Source organism: Mustela erminea, chromosome X (assembly GCF_009829155.1).
Source record: "Mustela erminea isolate mMusErm1 chromosome X, mMusErm1.Pri, whole genome shotgun sequence".
In the NCBI taxonomy this organism is placed as follows: Eukaryota; Metazoa; Chordata; class Mammalia; order Carnivora; family Mustelidae; genus Mustela; species Mustela erminea.
This window is the reverse complement of record NC_045635.1, coordinates 127,643,929-127,665,763: the sequence shown is the minus strand read 5'-3', so window position 1 is coordinate 127,665,763 and position 21,835 is coordinate 127,643,929. Positions and strand designations below refer to the sequence as shown.

At 47.6% G+C, this 21,835-nt stretch overlaps 1 protein-coding gene across 3 annotated transcripts in view; it reads right to left on the bottom strand.

Annotated features, from left to right (window-relative positions):
- Window positions 1-214: 214 nt before the first annotated feature.
- NSDHL (NAD(P) dependent steroid dehydrogenase-like) overlaps window positions 215-21,835 on the bottom strand; it is a 28,927-nt gene continuing 7,306 nt past the window's right edge. The window contains exons 2-8 of one of the 3 annotated variants that reach the window (XM_032330586.1): window positions 20,379-20,489; window positions 17,081-17,239; window positions 8,717-8,863; window positions 5,188-5,316; window positions 3,027-3,169; window positions 1,882-1,984; window positions 215-801 (exon numbers count right to left, since the gene is read on the bottom strand). In XM_032330586.1, coding sequence (XP_032186477.1) covers window positions 469-801; window positions 1,882-1,984; window positions 3,027-3,169; window positions 5,188-5,316; window positions 8,717-8,863; window positions 17,081-17,239; window positions 20,379-20,450 — 1,086 coding nt within the window. In that variant the 5' untranslated portion in view covers window positions 20,451-20,489 and the 3' untranslated portion in view covers window positions 215-468. Of the gene's footprint in view, window positions 802-1,881; window positions 1,985-3,026; window positions 3,170-5,187; window positions 5,317-8,716; window positions 8,864-17,080; window positions 17,240-20,378; window positions 20,491-21,835 lie in introns of all 3 variants that reach the window. The other 2 variants (XM_032330587.1, XM_032330588.1) reach the window with 2 other exon arrangements.

Below are 21,835 nucleotides of genomic sequence, written 5' to 3'. Positions count from 1 at the left end.
CCAACCAGCGGTCATTTCCCGCTAGGGCCTGATGGGGTGAGGGGTGACAATTATTTAAGCTTTTAAAAAGTGTTTGCTTTACATTCTGCATCTCTCTAAAAGTTTCACCATGTGTTGGAAACTCCTGCTTTTCTTCTGTGGCTTCTACTCTAGTACTGCGTTGCACGGAAGTAAATCTAGTTTCCCAACATCGATTAGCAAATGGATTGTTTTCCCCCTACAGCTTCGATTACTGTAGAAGGACGCTGGAATGCTAAGTAACCTGGCGGGTGTGTTGGGGGGGGGCGACAGGGAGAGAACACCAAACAGCAGAATATGAAGCTGCCTGCTTTAAGAAATTCCAGTCCAATCTGACAACGGGGGAAATGCCAGCTGTTTCCTCCACCCTTGAAGGATGTTAGTTTGCGGGTCCACAGAGGAGTTGGCGGCTGGGGAATGCACTGAGACGGGCCCAGTCTCCAGGCTGCATCAGTCGACCTTCCGCAGGTAACGAAAACTCTGCACGGTCCTTTCTATGGCGTCATCCATGCTAACCAGTGGCCGGTAGCCCATGAGCCGTTTGGCTCTCTCACAGCTGTAGTAGTGGAATGTGCCGGCCAGTGCGACACGCATGGGTGTGAAAGTGGGCTGGAGCCGGATGACGGGACGCATCACCATCACCAGGAGGGCCAGCAAGAGGGCCAGGTAGTAGGCCACCCAGTAGGGGATGTGGTACTTGGGGGCCTCGTAGTTGAGGCCTGTCAGGATGCGGGACAGGAATGTCCAGAAAGGGATGGGTTCGTCATTGGTGATGTGAAATGCCTGGAGAGAGAACCAGAAGTTAGGAAATGCTCCCTAGCTGGGGAGGTGGGCAGACCACACTCGGAACTCGGAGCGCAGGCGTAAGCTGATGACTCAGCCTGGGACCAGTATTTTGGGAAGCTAGTGGCCTCTCCCCACCGGCCCACCCAGCATCTCTATCTGCGAACGTCAGCCAGCGGCAGAGAGGCTTTTCTGATTGGGAGCTATGGGCAGACACAAGGTGTAGACAGGAAAGGTGAGTTTTCTCTGTAGGGCAGGATTTTTAGGTGAAGCTTAGATTGCACTCAGGAAGGTATGTTTGTTAATTTAATTTAATAATCGTGTTAATCGTGGTGAAACTCCTTTTCTTGAAATGCAACAAGAGGTCACACACCATTTCTCAACTGTGCTGTATTTGGTCTGAAACATAAAGCCATACACTCAGCGCCCCCCGCCACCCTAAGTGTCACAGGAGTAGGAAAACAGCAGAGGCCCAGGAGAAAAGTGAGACCTAAAGAGGGGGGTCCAAAGGTAGCAGTGAGAAACAAGGAAGGGGCGGCCCCGTGAGTGGGAGGAGAGGGTGAGGGGCCCTACTGTGCTGTCCCCTCTCCTCATGAGAGCCTCTTCCCGACATGTCTGTCCTGTGCTCCAGGTGCCAGACGCCAGGAGACTGAGATACATCCACCCCCCCGGAGGGGCGAGAGGCATGAGCAAGGGTGGGCAGTGGGGGAGAAAACGTGAGATTTCCAGAATGACAAGGAAGGAAGGGGAGCAGCAAGCACCCCGCCAAATGTACATGGGACCCTGCTGGAGCGGTCACGTCCACAGTAGGCATCCAGGTCACGTGGCCTGGAGAACTAGGCCCCGAACGCTCGGTCAGTCCTGGCTCACCGGCTCTGGATGTGGGCTGTCCTGAGGGATGAGGCCCTGGAATTCACCACACTCCCGCCCACGGGGCATCAGCCTGGGACCGAGGCGGTCCTAAAGCGGATCGGCCAGGATGCAGAAGCATGAAGGCGATCAGCCAATGAACCCAATCGCAGGGACACACAGTCCGAAGACAGGCAACCGTGCTTGGGGCGGGAGGAGCAGGTGCCTTACCTTCCCACTCCCAGCTGCATCTCGGGAGAGATGCTCTGCGGCCAGGATGTGTCCATGTACCACGTTCTCCACAAAGGTGAAGTCCACCAAATTCTCCCCGTTTCTGTGGGCAGACGGGGCATGGTTAAGGGACCAGGATTCCTGGGGCCCTCAGAGGGAGATGTAAGGGCCGAGCGACAAGTCTGAAAGCCCGGTCCCCTGCCTGCCCACCCTGGCACTCCCTGCTCTGGACTTCTAGCTGAGCTGTAAATCATCTTCAGCTCCCCCTGGACACTCAGGGCCAAGGGCTGGCTTTGGCCTCACACTATCCTACCATCTTTTTCTAATCCCGCAAAGCAAGAAGACAGGGCAGCAGGGGGGCAAAGCTATAGGCAGGGAGGCAAGGCGGCAAACAAGAAGGGAAGCAAAGATGGACTGGGGACAGCCACGTGCTGTCACACCCACAGAGGCCTCGCGGCCCGCACTCTCCTGGAGAAGGAAAGTGAACACCTAGATCCGAGCGGAGGTGAAAGGCTGGCCCTTGACCCCGTGCCAGGCTCTCCCCACTCCCCGGGCCTATTTCCTCAATTTTCAAAAAGGGACACACATATTTTCTCAGGCTACGTGATGAGGTACTAAGTTGAACAGTGTCCTACCCAAATTCGTGTCTCCCTAGAACTTCTGGATGTGACCTTATTTGGAAATATGGTTTCAGAAAGACCGTCTGAAGATGTGACCAAGTTAAGGTGAAGTCATACTGAGGTAGAGTACACCCTGGCTGGTATCTTTGTAAGAGGCAAATTTGGATACAGACACACAGGAAAGATGGCTCATGTGCGGGCGGAGGCAGAGATTAGAGTGACTTGTCTACAAGCTAAGGAACAGCAAAGACTGCTGCCCCTGCCAGAAACTGGGAGGAAGGCCTGGAACAGATTTCCCTCCGTTTCCAGAAGGTACCAACGCTGCCAACACCTTCATTTCAGACTTCTTGCCTCCAGAACTGAGAAAGCATTAATCTCTGTTGTTTTAAGCCCCTCGGTTTGTGGTCATTTGTTCAGGGCAGCCCCAGGAAACCCACACAGAGGGCAGCAGAGAAGGCAGCATTAGAGAAGAGCTAACCAAACAAGACTGATCTTTGTCAGGGGTCGGGGAGAAGACCAACTTACCCGATCATGAACTTCATCTTGCCCTTCCTGGCTGCCTCGATGAGGATGGGCACCAACTGGGGGTCCCTTGGGCCAAAAATGCCATGAGGGCGAATGGCCATGGTTAAGAAATTCCCCTCGGGATCATTGGCACCCAGGACTTCCTGTAAAGGAGCAGAAGGGACATGTCAGGGGACACAGAGGCTAACTTCTGCTCTGGTATAACTTGGGGCTACTTCTCTATGCCACCCACCGACGGGAGACACAGCTGGGTCAAAACCAGTATGATCAGGGGCCCTTGGCTGGCTCAGCCAGTACAGCATATGACTGTCGATCTCAGGGTTTTGAGTTCAAGCCCCACATCGGTCATAGAGCCTACTTAAAACAACAACAACAACAACATCATCAAAGAGAAAGGCCTGGGTTTGGGTTCAAAAACTAAAATGCACAAATGCAGTCAGGAGAAGACGAGCCTTGGCCGCAGTCTGTGGAAAAGATCGGAGGCTTCAGAGCCTCTGCCCTTCTTGCCTTAAGTTCCATGTGCTCGTTCCCACCAGTCCTGAGCTGTTCTGGTCAGTTCTGAGTACCACCCCCTAGGAAGGGACTCTGATGAACCCAAGTGGGCCACGAAGAAGGGGCTGAGAAGGTAAATGGTCTGGGAGAAACAGGTCAAGTCTTTAAGATGTGTCCTGTGAGGCTCAGTGGACAAACCAGAACTTAAGGGGTGAAAGTACAAAGAGGTTTTGCCTCAAAAGTAACAAAACATCCTGAATGATTTGTTATGTTATTGGTCAAAATGGTGACCATGACAGTTCCTACCTAGATGGGACTGTGCACGTATGACAAGACGTATGTCACTTGACTCGGGAAGTATGTGCTTGATAAGGACACTTACTGTAAGGCCTCACCTAGGATTTCTACTCTATGGTGGCAAAATTCCTGTGCACATTTTGGTTCCAGTGACGTTAAGCTACTTGACTGAGTTTACCATCAGGCACCCAAACTCAATGCAAGTGAGACACCGATGGGCTGAGAGCCAGGGCTGTCCCTTGCAGCTCCTGAGCACAGGAGGTGGGAGTCTCGTGCCTGGATGAGAGTACACGGGGCCCGGCAACAGCCTCGGTGCTTCCGGGTTAAGTCCTCGCAGGTGGGAGCTCTGGAAAGCTCCCTGTGCTCCCAGGAGCAGGCTGGCAGAACCTGGAGACGGCACTCGGACTTACAAAAGGCCAGGCTTCTGCCCCTGGATTGGGGAGGCCCTTGTGCCTGCGCACAGACGAGTTCTCCTGGAACTTCCTGACCTGGAGTGACAGCAAACAGATGGGAAGCAACTGGCTCTCGGGCGGCTCAGAGGAATTCACGCCAACAAGCACTAAGCTCCAGCTCAACATGGGACATGCTGCAAACACCTGGGAGAGGCACTCGCAGCTTCCCCAGCTAAGGCAAGTTGTCTGTGGCCCACGAGCATCCATGGCCTTCAAGTGAGTCTGTCCTTACAGTAATATTCTCCTTGGACGCTAGTGCTGGGGCTAGCTGCTCTCAGGGGCCCTGCAGCCCTGGTGCCCATTACTCAATGCAGACTGCTGTGAGAACCAGGTGCTCCCCGGCAAAGTGGGCCTGCCGGGTGGGAACCTGTACTTTCCCCAGTACTTTTCCTTAAAATAAAGCAAGATCCTTTCATGGCTTAATTTAAATAAGGGAGGGGGGCAAGAGTGCCCCTAGGAAGGTGTGTTCAAATGAAAACACTTGCGTGTTAAGCCCAAGTTCTGCCTGTGTGCTCGGGGTCATCATAAATTGCCGCTGACTTCTACGGCAACTGCTGACCTTGCATGGCCTAGAGACTGTGTGGGTCCGGGTCCCTCCCAGCGACACGGCCTCAAGATGCAAGTGAATCCCTGTGCATCAGCTGTCCTCCGGCATAGCCTGCTACTGCCGACAGTGACCCCCTTACGGGCTCCTTGTGAAGCTTAAACGAGGTACTTCCTGTACAATACTCAGACCCCTGTCTGGTCACAATAAACTATTGGCATTGTTTTTAAAGTTGAATTTCAGCCCCAAAGTTCACTTCCCAAGTTAGGTATGCAGGCTTGAGAACACTAACGGCATAAATACTTTTCTTAAAAATCTAAACCATCCAGATGTTCATGGAACTTGCTTGTCACTCAACCAGTTCTCGGGTACATACTCTCTCCTGTAAGATTTTTGTCTCCGTGTAATAGTCAATGGGTCTCACAGCGTAAGGGAGGTCTTCAGTTCCATTCTTGATGTTGACACCCTCAAAAATGACACTGGCACTGCTGGTTAAAATGAGTTTCTGGCAGAAGAGAAAGGAAGATTTAAAAAATACAAGTAAGAAATGATCACTATTTAAAGAAGCTGATGGTCGTACATGAAAGAAAATTAAATGGCCCAGTTTGTAACCGAAGAAATGATTTATTGCTTTTCGGGCCTTCTTAAAATAATTCAAAGCTCACCTTTTTCTGTAGCTATGTGGATTTGACACACATTCTATTACACTCTAAAACAGTGGATTTCACCTTTTTTGTCTGCTATCACTACTGAGAGATGGTACAGACTTCCATTATTTGTGGTATCTCAGTACGGGAATGACTCCCCGAGGGAGAAGGATAGCCCACAAACTCCAAGGGTCACGTGGCTCACGTCTGTCTGAAAGAGATGCTTTGTGATTCTAAGGCCAACCCTGGCATGTCAGCACATGAACACGTGCCCACTTGAGGGCACCTGGGTGGCTCAGAGGGTTAAGCCTCTGCCTTTGGCTTCAGGTCATGGTCTCAGGGTCCTGGGATCCAGCCCGGCATCGGGCTCTCTGCTCAGCGGGGAGCCTGCTTTCCCCCCCTCCACCTGCTGCTCTGCCTACTTGTGATCTCTCTCGTCGTCAAATAAATAAAATCTTTTAAAAAACCCCCCCAAACCCCAAAGTTGTTCTCCTCTGCCATTATTATTTTTAGTAGTCTCATTTATACATATTGCCCTCTGGTTAACGGCAGCGCCCAATACTGAACACCATTAGCTCGAATCATAGCTTTACCACTTTTATTCGACACTGTACTGAAGTCCTAGCAGGCACGGTGGGTTAAGACAAACAAGGAATAATTTGAAAAGAAGAGACAAAACTATCACCATTCACAGATGTTGGAAATGTCTACGTAGAAAACATTATGAACATATAGAAAACTTTACAGTTAGAGTTCAGTGGTACTGGGGAGTACAAAATCAATATACAAAAACCAACTGTGTTTCTGTGCGTTAGCAATTAAAAATGTAATATGAAAGATATTACTTCAATAACCAAAAATTAGGTTCAGAGGGATAAACTTGACAGAGGATGTGTAAAACCCTTCTAAAGTAAAGGGTAAAAGTATTAAAAGGCATTCGCAAGAAAGAGATGATGTGTCTGTGGATACGGAGACGCAGTATTGGCAAGGTATCCGTGCTCTCCCAAACTGCCTTTAAATTTGATGCAGTTACAGTAATGATTCCAAGAGGAACTTGACAGGCTGATTCTACAATTTAGATGGACAAGCAGAGAGCTAAGAACAGCCGGGCAGATTCTGAAGAACACGGCTGGGGGTGGCTTGTCCTAGCAGTTACGGAGATTCATCCTACGGCTTGCTTGTGAGGGCAGAGCGCGGCGGCCCGGGCTCCGGCGGAGGCCGACCGGGCGGGAGAGGGTGCTGCAACAGACCCACGCGAGGCACCGACGCCTGCGGCGTGCAGGACGGGGCGCTGGGCGGGAGGAAAGGATGGATCACGGGATAAATGGTGCCGAACAACAAAAATTCAATCGGTACCTCAGACCATACAGAAACGCAAATTCCTGGTGGATTAAAGATTAAATGTGCAAAGTAACACTTTAAACCTATGGGGAAAAAAACCCAAATCGAATAATCTTTTGATTTCAGTCTTATCAAATGTTTCTTAAATACAACATGAAAGCCATTTTTTTTTCCTTTTTCTTTTCATTCGAGAGAGAGAGGGAGCATGAGATGGTTAAGTCTCAAAAACGTAACATTGGGGGAAGAGAGCAAGTTGCAGGAAGATAAGAGTCAAGATATCATCTCTATAAAGTTTTTAATTTTATAGAAACTGATAACTTATATTGTGGCTGCACCTGGAGCAAAACGGCAACGATAAATCCGGGTTCAGAACATTGGTTCCCCAGGGGTGGGCAAGGACAGCAAAGGCCTCGAGAATGGACACACATGGAACTTCAATCCCACTGGTGACGTTACTGAAATGCTGTGATGACCATATGGGTGCTATGTCATTCCTGAATCTTTTCTGGATAACAAGGTTATTCCGTTTAAAAAACAGCAGCCAGGAAATTGCAAAGCTCTAGTTACACAAGCATGGTGTAGACTAAGGAGGCCCGGATTTGCCATCAGAGGGTCTGAGCCGAGTCCCACCTCTTTCATTTACTAGCAAAGGGCTATTTCCTCACCTCTTAAGTGACATTAGTAGCTCCCGGTTACCTATCAAGGAGCAAATCAGGGGACAACTGCAGGGCAAAGTTTCTTGCCATTTGCAAAGCATAAGGGGTGGTTTTGACCCTGATCCTTCCTTTCCAGGGCACTGAGCCCCGAAGAGCTTCTCCCTCAGATGTTCTTGCTGGACCAGCTGATGACGCCGGGGGCCCCATCAGGGTGAGCCTGAGAACCCGCATTTGTAACAAAGCACGAGGTAGAAATTTATAGCTCCTCAGGTCTGAGTTATAACAGGTTTCTATTGGTGAAAAGTAAATAGTTTGAAAATAGAGGCAGAGTCTGGGAAACAGTATGGCAGTTCCTTGAAAGGTTAAACACAGAATGACTGTGTGACCCAGGAACTCCACGTCCGTCCGGGTCTCTACCCAAAAGAACTGCAAGCAGAGACGGGAGCAGGTACTGGCACAGCCACGCTCCTGGCAGCACGATGCACGATACTTTCTCAAAAGTGGAAACAACCCAAGCGTCTACTGGTGGATGAGTGGCTAAACAAAATGTGGTCTATCCACGCAATGAAATATTCAGAGACACGGTACGACATGGATGAACCTAGAACACATCATACTGAGTGAAATAAGTTAGACAGAAAGGTACAGATATCATGTATGAGTCCACTTCTTTGACATCTCTAGATTCATGGAAACAGAATGTAGGATGGTAGGTACCAAGGGCTTGGAGAAGAGGGGGTGGGGAGCTGAGGCTTAATGGGGATGGAGATTCAGTGTGAGAAGATGAAAGTTCAGGAGGGTGATGGGGATGTTTGCACAGCAATATGAATGCACTTGATGCCACTGAGCTGTAAATTAAAAAATGGTTAAGGGGCGCCTGGGGGGCTCAGTTGGTTCCCTCCCTCTGCCTACGCTCTCCCACTCCTTCTGTCAAATAAGGAAATAAATAAAATCTTTTAAAAAATGGTTAAAATGGTAAATTGTATGACATTTATTTAACCACAATAAAAAATAAAAGCAATATCGACACTTTTATGGCTCTTTAACCAAAGACTAATAAGCCTTAGGGTCCTCAAATGGTCTACTGACATGCAGCTCATGTTGGCCCAGCAGCAAATAGGACTCAGTTTCTAGAATCTGCATAACACTTTAGGAAGCAAGCCTGGCTAGGCCCAGGGAGAGAACGAGAAGAATCCTGGCTCCCACACTTAGGAAGGGCCATGACATGCTCCTGACGGCACTCACTCCGCTTTCCCCTTACCTGAACCCCAGCCGCTTTGCAAGTTTCAATGACATTCTTGGTGCCAATGTAATTCACTCTATAAAAGAGTTCCTTGTTGTTACTGGATGGTGGGGGTGATGCACAGTGGAAAACTGTGCTTACACCTTTCAGAGCTGGGTACAGATCCTGGAAAAGCAAACAAAGACAAAAAAAAATCACTCCCACATTAGACAAGTAAACAGCCTCCTCACATTCCCACTGTCCAATCTGTGGCATGTAGGTGTCTTGCCCTTTTATAATTCTGTAATTAACATGAAAATACATCTCATTGTAATTAACATGAAAATACATCTCATTGTAAAAGAGTCAAACAAAGTACCTAGGATGGAAACCATGTTGTCCCTTCAGTGGCCTCTCTCCATTGACTGGTCCCCAGTAAAAACTGGGTTAGGGCTTTAGAAACCTGTGGGATCCAGAAGAAGGTAATATCTGTACCTCTGTGCACCATGGGGGTGGGGGTGTGTGACAATACAGGACACCTGGGGGTAAAAGTCTTGGGAAAATAGATACAAATTATGAATCACGTGAAAAAGTTCCATACCATGAAAGACAGTGCAAATAGCCAATACAGGGAGTATCCCTTTCTGTGAAAATAGATATAGAACAGCAAGCTGAAAGGGAATGAAAACACGTCCATTTGATTTACTGCTAAAAGGAACCAAAACTCCTGGGAGCAAGGGCTGATTGCAGATCTGGGTCAGGAAATAGACAAGAAAAGCCAGGAACACCTTGTCAAATCAGAAAGTAAGGAAACTAGCCAAGACCCCTGGGGTCCTGTCGAACTCAAGAGTCAACTTGAAGAGGCTCTCACTGTCCCAAGAAGGGACAATTTGATCACCAGTAAGAATAAGAATTCGTTCTATAAACTAATGAGTAAAGGGAAGGCCAAGCAAAGAACTGAATCAATAAAGAAAGATAGCATGTCACCATATTCTGAAACGTTCATTTGGTAGTAAGATCTAAGAATGACCATCAGTACATTAACATTACTAAAAGAAAGACAATCATGAATTATGTGCCTAGATTCAATGATTATTAATATTTTTCCATAATTGTCTTTGTGTAGATAATGGACATATGATTTTTTTTTGAAACCATTAGAGAGTGAGTTGCAGGCAATGTACCACTTTGCCTCTAAGCTCTTCACTATGTATCTTCTAACAACAAAGACATTTTCCTAAATACTGCTAAATAATGATCACATACAAGAAAGGTTACAGGATAGGACACTCTTTTCCAATAATCAGTCTATATACAAATTTCCCCCATTGTCCCAATAATGTCCTTTAAAGGCATTTTTATATTTCGATCCAGGATCCAGTCACAGATCATATTACATTTAGTCCTCCTATCTCTTCTGTCTCTTTGAATCTGGAACATTCAGTGATGATTCTTGCCTGGAACGATTATTAACATACTGGTTGCAAAATGGTAAAATCCCAATTTTTACTTTTATTAGTTGACATTCCTCTGTAATGTAGCTGTTCCCCTTTCTCTATATAACTTTTCTTTTTAGCATTTCCACGGACACATGGATTCTTATTTTATTCAGTGCATTACAATCCACTACTATTGTCTTTTGCGAGGCTTAAAACATCCCAAATTTGGCCAGTAGGGGTTCTTGAAGTTGGTTCTTGCATTCTTTTGATATGTTCCCATTAGTTTTTGAACACATTTTAAAAAAAGTAGGCTCCATGTTCAGAATGGAGCTCAATGTAGGGCTTGAAATCACAGCCCTGAGATCAAGACCTGAGCTGAGATCAAGAGTCAGACACTTAGTGGACTGGGCCACCCAGGTGTCCCTGAGCACTTTCTAATTCTGTCTTAAGAAAACGTTTCAGGCTCACTTGGACCACCCCCGCTCAGAGTCCTGAATGGGAGCCCTGTTTTCTTTTATGGGCAATTTTGTCTAGCAATGAAAATCTGAGCATTAGATATGCTGATTGCTATTGGTGCTCCAGAAGAAAAAATGGAACCAGAGTCATATCCAGCTTTTAGTCCACTAGAAATATAGTAATACAAGGAACAGCTGTGACTTTAAATTTAGTAGGACCCACATCAAAAGTAGAAAGAAACAGATGAAAATAATTATAACATATTTTAATATAAGATTATCCAAAATATTATCCCTTCGACATGTAATCGATAGAAAAATCATTTATGAGTTATCTGTATTCCCTTTTTCTATTCGAAGTCTGCTTTACTGAACAGTGCAGTCCTAGGTCTTCCAGTTTGGAGGGAACACTAGGGGACAGAGGGAAACAAAACCATGGGGATGCAATCTGCGAAATCTAGTCCCTGGGAAATGTTGTGGGACAATAAGCACAGTTTTAACTAAACATCGGTTATTCGACAAACAAAATGGGAAGGGGAACTTATAGAAGAGACTTAACTAGGTCAATCAACTTCAATGTTTTCACCTTTTTGGCTCCTTATTTGGAAAAAAAATCTACATAAAAATTCTTATTAGACATTCAGGGATATTTGAACACAGGCTGGAGATAAAGGAATTGTCAGAGTGTTTTAGGTGTAGTCATGGAATTGTGTTTTTAAAAAGGCTCCTTTAAGGAGCACTTGGGTGGCTCAGTCGGTTAAGCGACTGCCTTCAGCTCAGGTCACGATCCCAGGGTCCTGGGATCGAGTCCCGCATTGGGGTCCCTGTTCTATGGGGAGTCTGCTTCTCCCTCTGCCTCTGCCCCCCGTCTCTCATGAATAAATAAATATTTTAAAAATGCAAAGAAAGGGTTCCTTTAAGTCTTGCAAAAGTGGGGGGGCACATGGGTACAGTCAGTTAAGCGTCAGACTCTTGGTTTTGGCTCAGGTCTCATCTTGGGGTCGGAAGATCAAGCTCCTTGGGCTCCATGCTCAGTGTGGAGTCTGCCTGAGATTCTCTCCCTCTCCCTCTGCCTCTCCCCCACTCATGCTCTTTCCTCCTCAAATTAATAAGTAAATCTTTAAAAAGGCTCCTTATCTTTTAGAGACAAATACTGAAATATTTATAGAAAAAATGATAATGGTGCCTGGGGTTGGCTTCAAAATAATCTGAGGGAGGCGTGGGGATATATGTGAAGCAAGACTGTCCATGAGTGGACACGAAACAGGAAACCTATAAAATATTACAAAGACAGAAAGTGAAAGAACATATGAGGGAGAAACTAACAGACATGGTGCTTATAATGAAGACTCTACTGTATGTCCGGTAAGGCTTCCAGAAAGAAACAACAGAGAGAATGGAGGTATAGTCAATATTTGAAGAATTTTCCAGAAATGAGGAAAGGCATGAGTCCTCAGATTTTTAAGGCCCACTAGCTGTTGAGTAGGTTTTAAATATAAAACTAAAACTTAGACCTAGACATATTCTCTACAAAACACATGGGATAAAAAAGAAAATCCTAAAAGGCACGAGAGGAAAACCCAGCTGAACCTCAAAGGAATGATGATCAGATGGAGCACTGGGAGGAATAATTATGAACCTAAAATTCCGCCCCCCTCCCAGCAAATCAGCATTTATGAGAGAGGGTGAAATAAAGACATTCTCAGGCACACGAGGATTCAGCTCAGTGCCCAGATATTCAGTGAGAGATGCTAAAGGAAATGCTTCAGGAAAAAGAAGAAGGAACCTGGGAGAAAGAAATGGGGAGTAAGAAGTACTGATGAATGAACTCAAGAATATGGCACAAAACCCAAGTGGTAACTTTCACACCCATTTCTGAATGTCCTTCACCCTCTTCATGGCCTCCTGAGTTTGGACTTCATGATCCATCATTGCGGTCTCGGCCTTGCCCATGTCTGTCTTCACCAAGCTGGTCTGGCAAACTCTGGCCCTGGTTAAGAGCGACTCTCTCCTTGTCTCTGCAGGTGCCTGAGAGTAACACACCATGGTAGCGGGTCTCACTTTGAGTTTGTGTTTACAACAAATCTGTGAACAAATACTAGCAACACCATCACAGGAGCAGTTCGGAGGGAAGCTGAAGTTTGTTATGGAGCTTCATGTCCTTTGAGGGGACCCAGCAGTGATCCGAAGAGACAATATATCCCTGCCTTCATGGAGCTTATCTTCTGTGGGGGCGGTGGGCAGAGAAACCAGGGTACATCAGACACAGGGTACATCAGGTAGTACCAAGTGTCATACAGAAAGCTAAGGTAGAATAAAGGTGATCTGGAGAGACTTAAACAAATTTAGGGAGCAAGCTCTGTGGTTCACAAAGAGCGCTCCTGGTGGAAAGAGCAGTGAGTACGAAGGTCCTGAGGCAGAAACGCAGTTGGTGAGTTTGAGGAGTAGGAAAGATGCCAGTGTGCCTAGAGCACTGAGTGAGTATAGGACAGGGTGAGGCCAGAGAGGGAGTGAGGCAGATCATGCAGGGCCTCGAAGGTGATGATAAGGGCCTATACGTTTGCGCTAAACAGAACCGGACCACTGGAGGCTTCTGAACAGAGGGGCATCACGACTGGACTCACGCATTAACAAGGTGGTGGCTGGGGCCTAACAAAGGAAGGAGTGAGAAGTCGCTGGACTGGGGATCTATTCTGAGAGTTCAGTGGACACAATCTGCTGATGAATGGGATGGAGGGTACAAGAGAAAGGAATCAAGGGTGAATCTAATGTTTTTGGCCAAAGCAACTGGAAGGACAGAGTGGGCCATTTACTGAGACGCACAGGACTTTAGTAGGTTCGCTGTAGTGGGGGCGGGGACTCGCAGCAGGGAACCAGGAGCTGAACTGTGAACTGTGAACACGGCAAGTACAAATGTCTCTTATGTATCCACACAGAGATGTGCAGCAGGCAGCCGGATGGACATGAGTCCAGCAGAGCTACAGGCTGCAGATTTCAAGCTGGAGCTTGTCAGCCCCGACACCGTACTTTGTCTGTGAGCAGGGGACGCAGGGCTGCGCTCGGACACCGAGTGTGCTCAGAGAAGGAAAGAGGGGCAAGCAGTGAGCCCTGGAGGCTGCTACATTCAGAGATTACAGAGCTAAGGAGGCAGAACGGCAGGAGGAGAAATGGGCAAGTGGGGTGTCCTAGGCTTGGCCACTGGATTTGGTTGCCTCCAGGTCCTTGGCGGCTGTGACAGGGGTTGCTGGTGACCAGCTCACGGGAGTGCTTGCAACAGACAGTGGAGGGGAGCAGTCGCAAGCGGCAAACCTGTGCGGCGGAGAGAAGTGGGAGCGCACATCAGGGCATTTTGCCTTCTTAAGACGGGTGATTCTGCAACGTGTCTGTGTGTTGTTGGCTACGACGGGGTGGAGAAGGACCCATTGCTGATGCGGGAGAAGAAGAAGACCAGAGTCCCCACGGGGGCAGGCTAAAGGCCGTGGTCAGTAGAAAGAGGCAGAAACCTTGTATTTTGTTTTTAAAGATTTTATTTACTTATTTGACAGACAGAGATCAGCAGTAGACAGAGAGGCAGCAGAGAGAGAGGGAGGAGCGGACGGAGAGGGGGTGCAAGGCGCCAGCTTCTGCTTGGTCTTCAGCCGGCCTCGTGCGCCCTCATCCCGCTGAGACACCCAGGTGCCCCAGAAACCTTGTATTCTCTTCTCCATCCCTGTTCAGCGGCCCAGAGGCTCCCAGGGAGGAGGGAGAATCGGATTTCAACGCGGCTGGGTTAGGGTTAAAATCGGATTTCAACGCGGCCGGGGTTACACCGAGGAAGTTCTCCCACCCAACACTGGTCTCGGTCCTGTTGCAAAGGCCTCTCACAGCTGGGGCGGACACCGTCGTCAGCTGACTCTAAGGACCGGAGAGTATCCTCCGTGCTCTGGGTGGGCTTCCCCTAATCACTCAAAGGCCTTAAGAGCAAACCCTGAGGTTTCTGTAAGAAGAAAGTCTGCCTCAGGACTGGAGCAGCACGTCGCGCCCGAGTCTCCTGCCTGCTGGCTTGCCCTGCAAATTTGTCTTGCCAGCCCCACAATCACACGAGCCAATTTCTTTCACTAAATCTCATTCACTCCCACCCCCCACCGCAGCCCCTTCCTCTCTGTGCACATACACACGCACCGTACGGCTGTTTCTCTGGAGCGTCCTGACTGACGAGAGAGACAAGAAAGAGGCAAGGCGGCTAAGTGCTACGCAAGACAGCGAGTCAGTCATGGACTTCAAGGCAGTGAGGACACAGACGGGGTGAGGGGCGAGGGGCAGCGGCAAGGAGCCCGATGCCGGGGTGTGCTTCCCGAACTGGTGCAGGTATTGAGGGCCCGAACAAGACAGACAGTAGCTGCTGCTCAGAGTGGGGGGCCTGCCAGTGAGATCGTGGAGCGGACACACTCACTGGTGACAACAGGCTCTGGGGTGGCCTGGAGGCCACGAAGAGTGAATGAGGGCAGGCCAAGGCGAGGTGAGGCGAGGGTACCGGCAGGGTCATGTGTGTGAACACTGAGCTCATCGGCGGTTACGACAGGGCTGACCTCGGCCAGGAACTAAAATCACTAAGAAATGAGAAGGAGCCACCTGGCAAAGTTGGGAAAGGGAGCAGGTGCCCGTCGAGGACCGTCACAGGGAAGGACACTGGGGTATGTACAGTCTGCCGGCAGCCCTCACACAGCCAGAGGGACCTCAGGGCAGTGAGGAAGTGGCAATGACAGACAAGGAAGACTTCTACCCCATCTCCAGGCTCAGAGGCGTGGGCAGTGTGGGAGGGAAACAGCCTGGAGGGGAAGCCCTATCTTAAAATTCAAAGTAACAAAACCATATCAAAGGATGCCAAAGCCAAGAAAAAAAGATCACTGATGGGCTAAGGGAAGCTATCTGTGACACAGCATTCCAGAGAGAAAGGAATTACAGAGCCACAAGAAAAACAAAGTAAGCCAAACACAAATGGACAAAGGTCACTGACAGGCAACCTCACAGACCATCAACAAAGAGCCAGAGCCTGGCATCCTGAACAGGCAGGGCACATGCCTGTAAGCCTCACCTAGGTACCATGCCACACCTTTCAGAATGGTGACACCAGAAAGTCTAACTACATCAAATGTTGGCAAAGACGTACAGTAATGGCGATCCTACCTACCATGCTGCTGGTGTGAATGGAAAATTGGCATAGCAGCTTTGCTGAGCAATAGGGCAACATCTAATAAAATTCAAAATGTTAATACCCTTATGACACAGATAAAGCTTGCAAACGTGATGCTCCGTGAAAGAAGCCAGTCACAAAAGGACAGATATTGCATCACTCCACTTAGGTAGGCACCTCCCGAGACGCGGGAGATGAGCGCCTGCCGGCGGCGGGGGCCTAGTAGAGGGAAAGCGGAACGATTGCTAACGGGCCTGGGGTTTGCTTCCCGGGGGACAACAATGTTCTGGGATGAGACAGAAGCGACTGTCACACAACTCTGTGTTGTGTATTTTAAAAATGTTCAATGTTAAATTTACAGAATGTGAAGCAAATCTCAATAAAAAAAACTCCTGAAACCCAGCAATTGCACTTCTGGGCATTACAGGGGACCCGTGAACAGTATGGGTCTGAACTGCACGGGTCCCCTTATATGTAGCTTTTACATAAATACAGTACAGTACCATGAATGTATTTTCTCTTCCTTATGGTTTTCTTTTTCAAATTTTTGTTTCAATTCCCTTCCTCATGTTTTTCTTTTTTTTTTTTTAATTTTTTTTTTGTAAGATTTTATTTATTTATCAGAGAGAGAGGGGGAGCGAGAGAGCACAGGCAGACAGAGTGGCAGGCAGAGGCAGAGGGAGAAGCAGGCTCCCTGCCGAGCGAGGAGCCCGATGCAGGACTCGATCCCAGGACACTGGGATCATGACCTGAGCCAAAGGCAGCTGCTTAACCCACTGAGCCACCCAGGCGTCCCTCCTCATGTTTTTCTTCATAACATTTTCGTTTCTGTAGCTTACCTTATTGTCAGAATACAGTATATAACACATACAACACACAAAATGTGTGCTAATTCACTGTTTATGTTATCAGCAAGGCTTCTGGCCAAGAGATTATTGGGGACTCCCCAAGCTTTTGGGGAGTCAAAAGTTGTACACAGATTTACAACTGCATGGGGGTCCATGCCCTGACCCATGTTGTCCCAAGGCCAACGGAATACTCTGGAACAGCAGGAGGCACGCTATAGCTGGTGGACAACTTTGTTTGCAAAGGAAGGTGTCCTGGCCCATGGCCACACCCACTCATTTATGTGCGGAGCTTGGCTGCTTTCCCAGTACCACGGCAGAGTAGAGTTGTACTGACCCAACGTGGGTTAGGTTCTTTCCTGTAACATCAAAATTTTTCAAAAACATGTTTGTTTGTTTTTTTAAACAATGTGGCTGCCTGTGAGTCGGGCAAGCCTGTAGTTTCCTTCTGGGGGCCTGTGGAACCCTGACAAGGCTGGGGGGTGCATTACCTGTTGGCTGCAGAGGTCTCCCAGGAAGAACTGCACCCGGGGATTGTCGAACCCCTGCCGCATATCAAACACATTGACAGTGTAGCCTCTTGCCAGCAACTGCTCCACCATGTGCTGCCCCAGGAATCCAGAACCTCCGATAACTGTGCACTTAGCGGCCTGCAGAAAGAAAGGGGTGGTCGGCGGTACAGGAGCACCGGAAGCTACAAAGCGCGTCCCGCTGTTTGCACTTCTGGAGCTCCACTGCCAGTGGGACCCTCATCTCCTGGGGTCAGTTAAGAAGGAAAGAGAGAGAGCAAACGAGAGCAAGACAGATGTGGCTGGCCTGGATGATCTCATACACGCACGCCGCACACTTAACGAAAGGAGCAGGAGGCATCTCCGGAAAGAATGAAATTACCAATGATCAAAACTGGACAATACAAAAAACCTCCAAGCTATAGCTTCTTGCTTCTAATAATTGATCCCTGGGCACTTCTAAGGCATAAGAAACAGAAACAAAACAGAACAACATGTCACCCACTCAATGGACAATGTCCACTTAAACCATCAGAGAGAAGAAAGCAAGGTCTCTATGCTCACGGGACAAAGCCCCTTACCCTCCCTAACCAGTCCAGGGCTGGGCTGCGTGACTTCAGGCTTGACGCATACCCACTCCCTGCCTTAGTATATCCAAGACTGTTGCTGTCTGGTAGGACCTCCTGAGGGGTTGCAGGGAGGATCGGCAAACTGTTAATCAGCCAGGCCCAGGACTTTGTTTTCCCTTCTCTGAGCCCTGAGCAAGTTGAGGTATCAGGAAGAGCCGTGGGGTTTACATTTCAGCTTTTGCAACTTGTGCCCTTTCTTAGTTACATTCCAATTCTGCTAACTGGGGATAATGGAAGGACAGAGCCCCAGATGCGGGCACTTCAATACTCTGACACCGGGGAGGCGGTGGAAAACCGCGTCTGCCGCATGCTGACTGAGCCGGCTCCAAGTGTCTCTGAAGGCACAGCTTGGGGGTCTTTTGGAAACCATATCTGGGCTTCCTGAAGATGACAAATCCCCATTCTCTCCCCCTAAGCTCATCAGAGCTGGGAGTGTGGAAACGGAAGACATTAAAGATGTGGTCCATATATACAATGGAATATTACTCAGCCATCAGAAAGGATGAATCCCCAACATTTGCATCAACATGGACAGGACTGGAAGAGATTATGCTGAGTGAAATAAGTCAAGCAGAGAGAGTCAATTATCATATGGTTTCCCTTATTTGTGGAGCATAACAAACAGCATGGAGGACATGGGGAGATGGAGAGGAGAAGGGAGTTGGGGGAAATCGGAGGGGGGGAGGAACCATGACAGACTGTGGACTCTGAGAAACAAATTCTGGGTTTTAGAGGGGAGGGGGTGGGGGGATGGGTGAGCCTAGTGGAGGGTATGAGGGAGGGCACGGACTGCATGGAGCACTGGGTGAGGTGCATAAACAAGGAATCTTGGAACATGAAAAAAATAAAATTAAGGTGTTTAAAAAAAAAGAAATTCTGCTCCTGATTAGAAAACAATCAACCAACCCCTCTATTTATGTCTTTACTGGAGTCCCTTGGGCCACCTGGAGATGGCTCTGGAGCTTTGGCATCATTGGTTCAGGCCTGCATCATCTACCGACATAACCAGCCTTGCCATGCCCCCCCCCAACCAAATGATCTCCTGAACCCATTTCTGTCGAGGTTTTGTTCTGATTACTCCCATATACATGTCATCATACCATGGTAAATAATCTGCACTCTGACTCAAATTTTGACTTTCTGCAGGACACAAACTAACTATGCAATTCCATTTGATCCTCATGTGGGCTACCCCTCCTCCTTTCCTCAAGTTATCTGTACAGGAAAATGCAGTTTTTTTAGATAACTCCAAGCCTCCCTGCTCCCCAAACTGATTTTTCACGGTTTACTAAAAGTTTGCCTGAATCCAAAGGTGTTCACACTAGACACGTTTTGATAGTATCCCAAAGGATTTCAGATTATTTTGGTTATATTATCTGGCATCTCTAGTTACAGTTGTTTCAGTCTGATGGTCTAATTTTTAAAAAATCAAATAATCTTTCTATTATGTCCAGTGTAATTTCATTTCATGATTTTAAATGTGGACAATCCTTTTTTTAAAAAAAGATTTATTTATCTGGGAGAGAAGGAGAGAGCATGTGCATGTGGAGGGAGGGGAGAGACTTTTGTAATGATGGGGACTTAACTGGCATTTATCTCAGAGAAGTCAGGTATGCAATGGGGCAATGTCTCCAATCACACCCGTAATACTACATGGTTAGAGATCGTGTGAGATAACTACTTGCTTTTTACCGCCACGAACGATGATGCAGAGGAAGTGGGCACACAGGACAAGAAGGAATGTGTTCTAACCACTCCAAACTGAAATCAGGTAGTGAGACACAAGAATGGGTTACTCAGAGAAATTACAAACTCAACATCTTGCAAAGAGTTTTAAGAATAGAAAAGAAAGCCATCTGAATGATTTCAATTGTACTATGATCTTGAGCTAAGAGAATGGTTTAGGCCCCTGGGTTTCTTTAACCTGTTCTGTTTTTCCTCCGTCGCTAGCAGTGGGCCTCTTTTCAGAAGTCTTACATAGAATATATTGTAAGGTAAGATAAAAGTATTCTTTTTATTTTAATAGTTCAAATTTATAACATCTACTTCTTATCAAGTCAGCCAGTGACAAAGAATGCCATTGATACAACCATTGAAATCTACATTTCTTTGGCAATTAGACTCTCACATTAACCTTCAACTAACAGAGGCATGTTAGAGGCTTTATTCTGAGCTACGTGTGAAGACCAGGATGACCTGGTGGTCCAGGGCACCTTCTGGGCATCTATAATTTATTAACATTTGATACAAACACATTTTACCTCAGTGTGATTTCATTTCTGAAGTGTTAGCATTCATTAAAAGTGAGTCAAAGAGTCAAAGCCAACATCTGCAGATCTAGACAAAGAACCTCCATGGGGGCCCAACAATTCCTTCAAGTCTTTTCTGACACTTGCTCAAATCACAGCATCACGAACAAAGAAATGGATGTGGAAACCACTAAGTTCTGACATTGTTACACAGCAGTAAGTAACTGGTACCTTAAATAAATACGTATGTATCTTATATAAAAAGTCAACACTGATTGATTAAATAAACGTACCAAATACAATTTTTGACCCACAGCTAGTATCAGTGGTTTGCTGGTAGTGTATGTGTGCTTGACCTTCCCCTTACGTGGTTTTGGCTAGTCTTTATCATGTCGTACTTACATTGGGAATGTCTTCTGTCCAATGTGTCCGTGTGATGTGGTCTCTCATTGGCTCATCAAATGCTTGGTCCATTTCAGCTCCGAATATGGTTATGCTTGTGATGGAAGTTTTCTATTCATAAAGACACATTTAGAGACATTCATGTTACAAGACTGAAATATCTTTTAGGTGTTCGTGTTTTTGTGGATGCCATTCCCGTCGAGTTTTCACAAAGAGCTGAACCACTGCTGTTGCTGTTAAAGGAAGCCCTCTGCTTCCCACTCCTGGATGGGCTTCCCTCTGATGCAAGGGTGTAACTGGGCCCATAACTCACCATACACCTGGATTAGAGGCAGAGTGAAAAGTGAGTTAAATGACTTCATTCATCATTTACAACAAAAGGAACACCTGTGGCACTGTAACTTTTCCCACGGCACTCATGTGCTCCAATCGTCCTGTTCGTCTGTACTGACCATTACGCCGTGGTAGTACGGTGGCAAAATGCACAGACCTTAGGAGTCCCGGGTTCTGGTGCCAGCCCTGCTACAAACTACATACAACCTGTCTCCTTGCTGCTGCTGAGTTTCCCCTAAATGGACGACATGCTCATCCCCATGACGCTAGGGCAGGGGCTGCTGGGAGGGCTAGAGTGTAACAGGAGACAGAGCTCTTCCTCTTGGTGAGAGGAAAGCCACCCTGACAAGGTGTGGAAGGACCCAGTGTCTGTGACCATCAAAAACCCACAGGAAGTGGCCCCAGCATGGTGAGCACCGAGCACCTCACAACCGGGAGACAGTGAAGTCTATCGGCTGACAAAGACACACACCGCCAAACAGAGGAGCGGTTTCTAGAAGAAGCTTTTGTGATAGCCCTTAGGATATGCTCCTCTCTCCATTCACCCACAATACTGACGTGTAAACCAAGAGCAGTGTTCAGTCTGGGTTAGATGTATTTGGTCTTACACCTGTTTTCTTTATAGTGGTCAATGTACTTAAGTCATGGATTTCCTAACATCCGGAGATGGTGAAATCTGTCACAAAGAACACAATCGAACTGCCTGCAAAAAGCCATATTCAGAGAACACTCACTGGTGAGAAGATGGCTGCCAGGCAGCCACCGCTGGGACCTCGAAGACCATGACTGCTCCGGTCCAATTCCATGCCGCTAGTTACACACATACACACACACACACACAAACACGCGCGCGCGCGCGCCCTTGTAGGAAATGATTTTGTGGGTGGATGAAATGGCCTTGAAATGGATATTACGAACCTCTATGTCCCATGGGAACCATTTTAGGCAAACATATCTCTGAAATCATAATGGAAGTTATCAGGAAAATGTATTTCAAAACTTCACTTTTCATGACCTTTCCAGATGCACAGCAGACCCCCTCTGTTCCCTACTAGGCAGACACCCCTCTAAAATGCAGAAGCTTCCCTGAGGGCCGGTGGGTTGCTACAGTGCTCTGCTCACAA